Source organism: Engystomops pustulosus, chromosome 1, assembly GCF_040894005.1.
Source record: "Engystomops pustulosus chromosome 1, aEngPut4.maternal, whole genome shotgun sequence".
In the NCBI taxonomy this organism is placed as follows: domain Eukaryota; kingdom Metazoa; phylum Chordata; class Amphibia; order Anura; family Leptodactylidae; genus Engystomops; species Engystomops pustulosus.
In genome coordinates, this window is record NC_092411.1 from 255,648,882 (window position 1) to 255,661,393 (window position 12,512).

Sequence of the window (12,512 nt, forward strand, 5' to 3'; positions counted from 1 at the left end):
CCACAGGAACTCACAATCTAATAACCTTATCACATACAATGGGGTGGGAGATATATCACCATTATGTCTAGCTTGTTGGTGCTCTTTTAGCAACTTTTTAGGTGCAAGACAACAACGTGCACCTTTTCACACACACTCCGCTTCTATTGTGACTTTTAAGGTGCAAGTGCAAGAATGGCAGCCTAAAAAGTTGCACGGCAGTGGAGTGCATCAGAGTGCAACTATAAAGTTGCAAAAAGATAACACTAGACAGAATATTGATATATCCCCCCCCCCCCAGTTGTATCACTTCTATCATCCCAGACACTAGAAGCTCACAATCTAATCTCTATATCACACACAACATATCATTCCCATCATATCTGACCCCAAGAGCTCACAATCTAATATTCCTATCACACGCAAAGGGGCTTATTTACTAAGGTTCCGCGGATTACATTTCCATTGGACTTTCCGACGTTTTGGGGATTTGCGCGGCTTTGACAGGTATTTAGAAGGAGATTGTGTCGCACGCGATCGGATTGTGGCGCAGCTGCGCTGCTTTCATGTGACAGAAATGGGGGGGGGGGGAGGGCGGGCCGTCGGATGATTTTACTGATTCGGACTGAGTGCGGGATTTAACCTTCAAATTGTGTCCCAAGACAATGCACTTACATGCACCAGGAAGCAGAAGGTGAACTCCGGTGGACCTGAGCAGGAAGCGACACATGCAGGAAATCGGGTGCACGATCTTAGTGAATTGCGGCAGATTTGCATTCTGGTCGGACAGTGCACTTTCGGGAACTCCGAGGGACCGGAAATGTGCCCCAAAATCTATACAAGCCAGGAGTGCACTGGGATCTCCAATGATGAGCGAGGATTTTTTGGAGATTGCTAATTCTATGCATCCATCACCAGATACTAATCTCATAATACAAACATTTGTGGTTGGGACCATGTGCACGAAGTGTGATTTCTGTCATTTACTGAAGCACTAAACACTGATGAAGTTATATGATAATGACTTGTATTAAACAGGGATATTGCTGCGCTGCTGCGTCTCTAACCTCCATATATCAGATACAATCACTTTGGGGACCATGTCCAGTCTCATCTGATGTATCTGATTGCTTTCCCAATCATCTTGTATAATAATTGTCTGCTGGTTTAAGTAGAAGTAGTAGAAGAAAAAGCAGCAGCCCTAGAGAGATTTCCTTTATTCACCAATAAGGTCAACATAAGTTTTTTTCTTCAAGCAGAGCTAAAAATTGTCATATTGGCTGCTGCCCCGCACCTGTTTGCTGGTTAAAGTTAGACAGTACACAATTAAATGGACAGTCTTAAATGGAGTTTACCAGCTCCACCAGGCCATAAAATCTGCTGGCAACATGTTGTAGTGAATTGCACTGTGATCACTGACATGTCTCTATGTGGATTGTGTGGTTTCCAAGTTATTCCCAGTTTAATCCATATGCTAATGTGATAGTTCGTGTACGCAGGAGTGTCAGCAACACCTGGAGCACTGCTATTTCCACCTACATCACTTCCCTCTCCTTTCACCCCATTCTTCTAAATGACAAATTAGCTGCTTATCTCAAGGAAAGGGTAGTGATCCAAGGAGGATTAGCAGTGCTCCCAATGCTGAGGACACGCCTTGGGTGCATCAACTGTTCATTAGCATAGGGATAAAAATGGGAATTTCTCATAAATGCCAGAATGGACAAAAATAACAAAATCAGTTGAAATCACAGTGCATTCCTCTAGAACATGCAGCCATTTGTTCATAATACTTGGCCGAGGAAGTGATAGACTCCTTTTAAACTGCTCCAGATTTATCAAACTGTCTGGTTAATTGCATAATGACTAATGTGGCTAAAGGCTGGGTTCACAACATGTTTTGTGCCATACATTGTAAGGACGCGTTGGACGGATTCCGACGTGTCCTTACAACGTATGGCACAGACATATCCCACTATATGCATATACAGTGGCATATGTTGCCTGGGGATCCCCCCCCCCAATGGAGTGAACAACAGCAGCAGGTGACGACGTACTACGAGCTGTTTCCCCATTGATGTCACTGTGCTTATATGGACAATGACATCACCGGTGTCCTCCCTCCTGTTGAGAACGTATCCACTCTGCAGCTGAAGCTCCTGCATGCACTAAGTTGCATCCGCTCCCTCTAGGCTTCTATGGCCTAAGGGAGCAGGATGGATAGACGTAGCTTTCTTTCCATCCTGCCTTTTTCACCGTATGTGACGTAAACTGTTCAGATGGAGGCAACAACTCTGCCTCCATCTGGCACTATATGTCAATGAGTACGCTCGGGAGCTTTCCCGAACGTATAGGCTGAGCATATACACAAGACATAATGTGAATCCAGCCATACAACATAAACCCTTAAATCTAAAATCTTTACTGGGCACAATCCTACCTGTAATATCAGCAGGTTATGAACAACCATGCCCATATTTCCTAGTTCCTCTTTTAAATGTGGAGGAAAAATGAGTAAATCTTGGCAATGTTGGTCCACGCAATACGTATAAGCGCCCAGTTCTGAGGGAGAGTCAATCTGGGTGAACCCTTCTTGCCTTAAGGTGTTATAAACTTCGGTGATACTGGAAAATAAAAGCAGAACAAAAATTAAATCGTCAAAATACTAATAAAAAGAGCAATATTGAACTGAGATGTTTGTTGGTCAAGTCCTATGAATATAGATATAGTCCCCTTGTGTCATACAGAGAAGCAGAAGTGAGGGTCTACCCTGGCATTGAGGAGGACACCACTTCCCAATTAGTTTCTAGTCCTTGGCTACTGTATTACTGCCAACTTATCTCCCAATATCCTAGCGCCATGCTCCATACTTTCTCATCAGTGATAGTTACCTGGCTTTGGCTGTGTTAATCCAGGCATACACTGGTAATGTAGAGGCTCTTTGTTCTTGTTTCCGTACAGTCTCGGGTAATATATACTCAATGGTTGGAGCTGCATACTTAATTCGGCATTTTGCAAGGGCTGCAGCCAGCTTGGTTTTATAGCTTAATGAAGAAACATAAAAGGGTTAAGCTCTGGAAAAATAAAGGCATGGAGGCGTCGCTTCCACTCATTATATAACAAAGCCGTCTTATACATTGGGAAACTAAGCACAAAACAGGAGTATGTGTTCAAGGGTTTATTACACAAAACATAAAAGCGCTGAGGACGTGCTACATCCAGCAAGATGTAGTAATGTTCATACTGCCTGCACGTAGGCAAAGTTAGATACGGGTATAAGAGAAGGACTCGAGCATTGTGGGCACAAGTGTAAAGCAATGGAGCTCAATGTCAAGAAGCAGCTGCAAAAGTACATAACATTTTAGAGGACTGAAAGTTAGACTTGTATTTAACATCTGCATTTCCAGATCAGTGGTTGTGGCAGTGTGAGGGGTAGATGTGCTCACCGCGAGGCCTTCATACCCCTTGTAACAGTGATTACCAGTGAGTACTTGCTTAGAAGTTACCCTAAGTGTTATCCATTCAGGAGCACAGTGGTTCCACACTTGTTTCTACAAAAGTACCAACAGTGTACAACCAAAATAAAGAAATCTTATGTATATATATATATTTTAGATTTGGTGTTAGATTTCTATAACGTGGTTTTAAATATTATTTTCAAATGTCAACTTAAACCAATAAAAATATGTAAGCATTATAGAGGAAGGAAGGCTAACGCCTCTGTCTACATAGTATTGTATGAGCTGCCAACTGGAAGGATGAAAGATTTATCTTATTCAAAGGCAAATATGATATGTTACATAACAATAGTCAATAGGTAATGTGTTCAATCTATTTTGGGGTTTTCTAGGACTACAATACTTTAGGGTCTTTTTGGAATAATGGGGCAGATTTACTTACCCGGTCCAGTCGCGATCCAGCAGCGCGTTCTCCGGCGCTGATTCGGGTTCTGCCGGGATTCACTAAGGTCGTGCACCCGATGTCCACTAGGTGTCGCTGCTGCGCTGAAGTCTGCCGGAGTTCACCTTCTCCGTCTCGGTGTATGTGAGTGCTATTATTGCGACGCAATTTTTTAAAAAAATTCTGTGGTTTTCCCGAATCCATAGGGTTTTCCGACGGCCATGCCCCCCGATTTCTGTCGCGTGAAAGACGGCGCCGATGTGCCACAATCCGATCGTGTGCGCCAAAATCCCGGGGCAATTCGGTGCAAATCAGAAAAATTCGGGAAACCCGACAAAAGTGCGCGATTCGGACCCTTAGTAAATGAGTCCCAGTGTGTTTTGAGTAAAGAGGTTATATGAAGAGTTGAGCAGAGGTGCACTGTTTGTTCAGCTACATTTTTCATGTCAGCTCATTTAGGAAGCCCAGATCTGCTGCTATTACCCCAATCAAATCTTCAGGTACTAGGCGTGACACCGATCACATGGTTCTCTCTCCACCTCAGGTCCGGTGATTACAAGGGGATGGGATAGTGATGGTACAGAAAGTAAAGTACATCTTTCGAATACACCCATTTCTTACAATTGAAACCTCTAAAATGCTAAGTCACTCTGATTCACTCTTGTCTAGACTACTGTAACTCCCTACTAAACTCTCTTCTCTCAAACCAAAAGCTACACGGATACCTCCGGTCTGTGGCAGTCACTGCATTGGTTGTTCTTCTCCTTCTGAATCTAGTTTAAAATAATCACCCTCATCCACAAAGCTCTGCACAGTGCTGCACCTCCCTACCTCTACTATCTCACCTCAATCTATCTCCCAACCTCTGCTCTTCGATATACCACTGATCTTAGAGTATTATCTTCCTTAATTTATACCCCCCACTCATGTCTCCAGGACTTCTCTCGAGCTGCACCAGTTCTCCAACGCACCAAACATGCTCTTAAAACCCATCTCTTCAGTCAGGTCTATGACACTCCATAACTGCACTCTCTTTACTAACCCATCCTATGTGCCTCTCCTGTCCTTTATCCGGCATACACCAAATTCCAGGCTCCAGGCTTCTCTGCAGCCTCAGTGACCTTGATTTCTATAAATAAGATGGTGGCTGATGGCTGGTTCAAACAGAATGATTCATTAAAATATACAAGCTCTTATACCCCTTATATCAACTCTTCATCCTCATGGACTATTGTTCCATATGACTATGTTTTCACCCTGTAATGTCTTATTATGTTTGCATATGTTCTCCATTGTGTGTAAAGATTATTATTGTTACAGGTCCCTCGCAATCAGACACCAGGTGGACCTCAGCCCTATAAATATTATTTGGGTTTAACATTACAGGTCACGTAACTGCAAGGAGATGAATCTAGCTCGCCCTTACAGAATATGGACTGTGATTATGTGAGAGAGTAAAGAGAAAACAGTTCCCTTGTCTTGTGGTGCCATGAAATGTGCTTCTCAGAGAAAGTAACCACTACTTACTGCATCACATAACCATGGGCTGTACAAAAGTAAACAGTGAACTCAAGTTGGCAAAGAAAAATACTTACACTCACCCTTACTGGACATCCACGCTCGGGGCCGGCGCTAGCACTAGGCATACCTGGGCGAGTGCCGGGGCCAAGGGCTGCTGGGGGGCCCACATAAGGCTGTACATAAGGAGTCCATGGGGGTGATAGGGGCTGTTTCTAATGAATCCATAGGGTGTGAGGGGGTTGTATATAAAATAACCATGAGGGTGCTGTTTGGTATGAGAAAATAGGGAATATTTTAGGGAACAGGAGACTGTTTTAGTTTGATTTTTAATGCCGCCACGTGAGTTCACTGCAAAGGGGCCCACTGAGGCTTTGTCACCCAGGGGTCTATACTGAAACCTGGAGCTGACCCTGTCCACGCTGAATGGGACCCAGTTGTTTCCTTCAAAGATGATGATTTGACCATTAGACTTCCTCTTTTCCCACTAGTGGTTGAGGTATGAGTCTTCCTCTCCTTAGCACAGCCTTAAACATCTCTACTTTGATACATAAATTCTAATATACAGTCCAAATTTTAGATGTGTGACTCACCTGTCAAGAAGTGCTTCTATTTCTTGTACTTCATCTATAACTTCTTCCTTATTGGATACATAGCGAGGTTGAAACTTTCGATACTGGAAGTCAAATAACATCACTACGACCAGACTTGTCATCTCATCTGGCTAAAGAAATAGAGAAGTCTTAGGTATATTGTATGTATGTTTATACATGTATAACTTTTATAAATCAGAGATCAGTGGACCCGAACTTCCCATTCAGGTTCACACATCCCAGATATATTGCTGAATTGGCTACTGTACAACCAATCCAGCATATTAACGCCTCTAGCAACTAGCCATGACTAGCCATGGGCCAGGGGTGTCTGGGTCGTGGAGGCACAATAATATTTATAATGTATTCACTTTCAAAGTTTTGTTTCAGAATATGAGCTGGATGGTATATCTGTAGAGTAAGCCATGAATGGAGGGACCTGACCTGTAATGCCCAGTACAGGACCACCCGCACCCAGGTCATTCTTTCTGGTACCGCATTTAAACCCCCGCTGATTATTATATGAGCTTTCTCACTTGTGGTACTTACTAGAGGTTGAGAATGATAGAAGCCACTGACCAGTAAAATGGTTTCAAGAAGATCCTGGTCTGTAAATAAGAAAGAAAATGAGCAGCCATTTAGAAGATTTATATGGAAGAATTATTTGCCTTTCAAGGGAATCTGTCACATGCATGTTATAGGACAGGAAGAGTTGAGCAGATTGTACACATTGGGGCTCATTAACTAAGGGTCGTGCGCTGCACTTTTGTTGGAATGTGCGACTTTTCGGGGCTAAAAAAGGCCTGCACAGGTATTTTCGAAGTGTCTGCGCTGCAATTGTGTCGAACACCACCTTTTTGTGGCGCAGCTGAGTGGGGAAGCAACACATTCATAATTTCAGACGCACTAACATAGTGTATCGCCGCATGCATTATTATAGACGAACATTGCACTTTCTGTGATCTCCGGTGACCCTGAAAGTAAATGTGCCCCAGTATCCCGTGTGTAGGCAGTATGTTATACAGCAGGAAGACCTGACCAAATTGTATATAGTGTCCTATCTGCAGGCAGTATGTGATACAGCAGGAAGAACTGACCAAATTGTATATAGTGTCCTATCTGCAGGCAGTATGTTATACAGCAGGAAGACCTGACCAAATTGTATATAGTGTCCTATCTGCAGGCAGTATGTTATACAGCAGGAAGAACTGACCAAATTGTATATAGTGTCCTATCTGCAGGCAGTATGTTATACAGCAGGAAGACCTGACCAAATTGTATATAGTGTCCTATCTGCAGGCAGTATGTTATACAGCAGGAAGACCTGACCAAATTGTATATAGTGTCCTATCTGCAGGCAGTATGTTATACAGCAGGAAGACCTGACCAAATTGTATATAGTGTCCTATCTGCAGGCAGTATGTTATACAGCAGGAAGACCTGACCAAATTGTATATAGTGTCCTCTCTGTAGGCAGTATGTTATATAGCAGGAGAAGCAGGTGCAGATTATATATAGTCTCCTGTTTTCAGGCAGCACAATATAGAGCAGGAGGAGTTGAGAAGATTGAACATAGGGGCACATTTATTAAGCAGTCTGCAGATAGGACACTATGTACAATCTGCTCAGCTTTGTTCATCTGTTTTTTGGAACTTTTCTTGGCTTTTCTTGTGGTCAGATGTATCTTAGCGTTTTTCCCTTATTGATAAATGTGTCATTTGGTCTTTAGTGAATTAGCAACATTTTAAAACAAAATTAGCAAAAAGTCTCCAATAGTCACAATGATTTACGAGCAAATTTCTACACCTGGTCAGGGGCAGGGGAAGCCAAATTTTATGACACAATTTGCGCCTTTTTTGCGACTTTTTCATCCGGATTCAGGTGGCAACTCAGGGAACACTGTAGAAAAGTAGACAATGCAATGGCGAACTTCGAATGGAGACTGTCTTAGGTGCAAAAGGTACAAATGAGCACAAGCAAAAATTCAAGAAAAAGGCAAGCTAAAAGTTTGATACACGTTCCCCAAGGTATAGTAAGTAAGGTTTGCAGAGATCCATGTGCATGCTGTCTAAACAGCCTTTTCCAATGTGCTCAGAAATAGACAAAGCTCTGCTGGTAGGGTCCAAGCCTTCCCTATACTCACCAGTGCTCATTATCATACACATGTTACAGCTGTCAGTCCAATGCAGATCAGACTGCAGCCGAAAACTTCCCATACACAGATGACCATCGCTTAGATATTGTTTTGGTGGTCGATTAAGTTGAAAAACCTTTCCTATGTATGACAGATACATTAAGGCCATCAAAATCTTATGTGTATGGGCAACTTGTTAGATCCTCACAATATGCAGCAATTGACACGTCTTCGTCCAGGTGGACATTACAACGTGAGAAGACACAACCGATACATTCCCTGCTTACACATGATAGGAATTTACATGCGTGCTCCTTGTCACATCATGGAATTTACTGTAATAGTTTGTTTGGAAACAATCAAAATATATCTATGCAAGCGCTTAGTATTATCAGTATTTGCAAAGTCTTATCACAAGAAAAATAACACTGATCAAATACAGCAATGAGCTGGTAGCTAGCAACAAATACTGTTACCACCAGCAAACCTCCTCACAAAAGTCTCTCTCTGAGGTTACATTTCCACATATCTGACTTTTTCCTTATTGAAATCTCAGGAGCGGATCAGTTACATGACCAGAATCACATGTTGTAACTTTCACGTGGGTGAAACGGTGCGATATATCTCCTCTAGTAAAGAAAAGTTGTTTGGACACACCTTCTCATTCAAAGAGTTTTCTATATTTTCATGACTATAAAAATTGTAGATTCACACTGATCAAAACTATGAATTAACCCATGTGGAATTATATACTTAACAAAACAAGTGTGAAACAACTGAAAATATGTCTTATATTCTACATTCTTCAAAGCAGCCACCTTTTGCTTTGATTACTGCTTTGCACACTTTTGGCTTCTCTTGATGAACTTGGTCACCTGAAATGGTCTTCCAGCAGTCTTGAAGGAGTTCCGAGAGATGCTTAGCACTAGTTCAGGTCTGGTGACTGTGGAGGCAAGGTCATCTGGTGTAGCACCCCATCACTCTCCTTCTTGGTCAAATAGCCCTTACACAGCCTGGAGGTGTCATTGTCCTGTTGAAAAATAAATTATGGTCCAACTAAATCCAAACCGGATGGAATAGAATGCCACTGCAAGATGCTGTTTTATCCATGCTGGTTCAGTATACTTTCAATTTGGAATAAATCCCCAACAGTGTCACCAGCAATGCCCCCCAACACTATCACACCTCCTCCTCCATGCTTCACGGTAGGAACCAGGCATGTAGAGTCCATTCCTTCACCTTTTCTGCATTGCACAAAGACACGGTGGTTGGGACCAAAGACCTCAAATTTGGACTCATCAGACCAAAGCACAGCTTTCCACTGGTCTAATGTCCATTCCTTGTGTTATTTAGTCCAAACAAGTCTCTTGTGCTTGTAGCCTGTCCTTAGCAGTGGATTCCTAGCAGCTATGTTACCATGAAGGCTGCTGGACAGAGTCTCTTCTTACCAGTTGTTGTAGAGATGTGTCTGCTGCTAGACCTCTGTGCAGTAGTGACCTAGTCTCTAATCTGAGCTGCTGTTACCCTGCGATTTCTGAGGCTGGTGACTCGGATGAACTTATCCTCCGCAGCAGAGGTGACTCTTGGTCTTCCTTTCCTGGGGCAGTCCTCATGTCAGTGAGTTTCTTTGTAGCACTTGATGGTTTTTGCAGCTGCATTTGGGGACACTTTCATAGTTTTCCTAATTTTTGGGACTGACTGATCTTCATTTCTTAAAGTAATAATGGCCACTTGTTTTTCTTTACTTAGCTGCTTTTTTCTTGACAATAATACAAATTCTATCAGTCTATTCAGTAGGACTATCAGCTGTGTATCCACCTGACTTCTGCACAGCACAACTAAAGGTCCCAACCCCATTTATAAGGCAAGAAATCCCAACTACGGTATTACCCCTGACAGGTCACCTGTGATGTGAAAACCTTTTCAGGTGACTACCTCTTGAAGCTCATCAAAAGAAGCCAAGAGTGTGCAAAGCAGTAATCAAAGCAAAAGGAGCCTAGAATAAAGACATATTTTCAGTTGTTTCACACTTTTTGTTAAGTATAAAGTTCCACATGTGTCAATTCATAGTTTTGAAGCCTTCAGTGTGAATGTAAAATTTTTATCTGAAAATACAGAAAACTCTTTGAGTGAGAAGGAGTGTCCAAACTTTTGGTCTGTACTGTACAGGCGATCCCCGACTTACGAACACCCGAATTTACTGTATATATTATAAATATACACACAAATATTCAGTATATGTTCTTTAAAAAGGCAGTAAGTAAGTAATGGATAAAAGGGGTCAGTAAAGACAAATGGTGGCATAAAATGCCTTAAAAACTAGCTACGGGTCAGCACAATTGAAGGGGTTGCCCACTTTACCTCATGTTTTTGTAATGTCTGTGTACTCACCAATATAAATCTATTAATAGTTCTTATCCACTTTCTTGATATGTAAAGTGAAGCCTCCTGTATGTTACCTCATCAGATGGCTTCAGATGGAGGGTCATGTGATCTCCATCTGTCCATGAGCAATCGCCCTGCCAGGACCTTATGATTCATGAATATAAGATCAATCTCAATAGCAGGGCGATTGCTAATGGACAGATAGAGATCACATGATCACATCATCTACGGCCATTTTATGGTCAGGAATCTCGCTTTACATATCAAGAAAGCAGACAGAACTATTAATAGATGTATATTGGTAAATTATCTAATATCCTGCCCCCCCACACTTACACACACATTACAAAAACATGAGGGAAAGTGGCCAACTCTTAAGCTGTCCATGTACATATAGAGAACTCAGCTTTAAAGTAGATGGAAATTGTCTGACATTTCTGACATGGTGTTTGCTCTATTCACACAGAGTAGAATATCTTCTACATGAAAGGTGCGGTCATCCCCTTTGGGAGCTTGAATGGCCACTAAACAAACCCCTCATAATTCAGTAAAAAGAATATAAGAAGCAATGTTATATATCCTATTAGAATGTAATAAGATTAGACTATCATCTCTGTGATGCCCACAGAAGAGGGAGGAGGGAAGAGGATCCAGTCTGAGTGTAACACACACAAAGACAGCAGAAATGTATGCTTTATTCATAAATCTATAGCCTGTCCTCCATCATGTGTCTGCATGAGGGACAGGGAGTTATGGAGCAGAATCTCCTCTACCTCGTATGAGCAGAAAACATGTCATATCTTAAAGGGTTTTTCAACAATAGCCATGGGTACGGATAGAATTAATTCTATTTATGGAGGTTGCAGGCCACTTTTCAAGAATATGGATTCTGGGTACGGGACATGCAAATAAAATGTATATATGGATACATAGTTAGCTGCCATACTTAAAGAAAATCTAACATTAAAATCAAGCATAATAAACGTACTACTAGATTCAGGCACCGTGACTGTAATCTTCTTATATTTGTTATCCATTGCTTTCTTCCATTGCCTTACCAGAGTCCCTCTGTGCTCTGGCTACAAAAGCTGTTACACAGTCTCCCCTTCCACCTTTCTACCTTAGCACTTTCCCCTCCCTCTGTCTGAGCCCCCCATTGTTGTAACTTCACAGGCTGTTACAATGAGCAGAGCAGGTCTCCCTTGCCCTGGAACTTCCTGCTGCTGCTAGATTACACAGGCAGAGGGAGGGGGAAGAGAACGGGGGAACGAGGGAGAGTGAGACAGAGACATGTTTTACTCACTGTAACAGCCTATGAATCCTCAGCATAGAGGGGTAATGCCCCCAGAGCCCTTCAGGTTCATAAGGTTAATTGTATAAATTGATTTTAGAAGGAAGGAGCCATGGATAACAAATATAAGAAGATTCCCACATCCTGGATCTATGAGTAAGTGTTAAGTGTAACTGGTTTATCAGGATGGATTTTGACAGTAGATTTTATTTAAGGATACGTTATCTATATACTAATCCGGAAAGTCCTTTGTATTTGCAGTCTACTTTGCCAAGTATTGTAGAGTATGCTAGAGGGAACACATAAAGACAATCCTAACTTTATTATATACATAAAGCAAAGGTGCTAAACTGGAGCAAAATAACCACATATATCCTAAGGACGGACGACATAAAGATGACAACAATAACAAATGCCATTAGTGTCACCACAAAGGTTCAAAGCTTTCCGCTGCACATTTATAACAGCTCCGGCCTATAGGGAGGGACATCACAGCAGGAGTAACAAAGTAATCAAAGTAAATAGCAGGAAGATAGATGGAAGCCTGTATAAATATGGACACAAAACATTGCACAATGTCTCCTATTTGCTCTCACAATGTGAACAGCGGGTTTTATTTGACATGGGACACGTTGTTGACACGGTTTCTTGGTGTCACCAGATGGATCTGGACTATCTGTTATTGCTCAAAGAACAATACAAGGAATTAGCAACC

At 42.0% G+C, this 12,512-nt stretch overlaps 1 protein-coding gene across 4 annotated transcripts in view; it reads right to left on the reverse strand.

The window, feature by feature from the left end:
- Positions 1–12,512, reverse strand: part of NSUN7 (NOP2/Sun RNA methyltransferase family member 7) — a 34,716-nt gene that overhangs the window by 10,243 nt on the left and 11,961 nt on the right. For all 4 annotated transcript variants that reach the window (XM_072125195.1, XM_072125178.1, XM_072125186.1 and 1 more), the window contains exons 3-6: positions 6,537–6,595; positions 5,988–6,118; positions 2,868–3,020; positions 2,417–2,600 (exon numbers count right to left, since the gene is read on the reverse strand). In XM_072125195.1, coding sequence (XP_071981296.1) covers positions 2,417–2,600; positions 2,868–3,020; positions 5,988–6,118; positions 6,537–6,595 — 527 coding nt within the window. The remainder of the gene's footprint in view (positions 1–2,416; positions 2,601–2,867; positions 3,021–5,987; positions 6,119–6,536; positions 6,596–12,512) is intronic.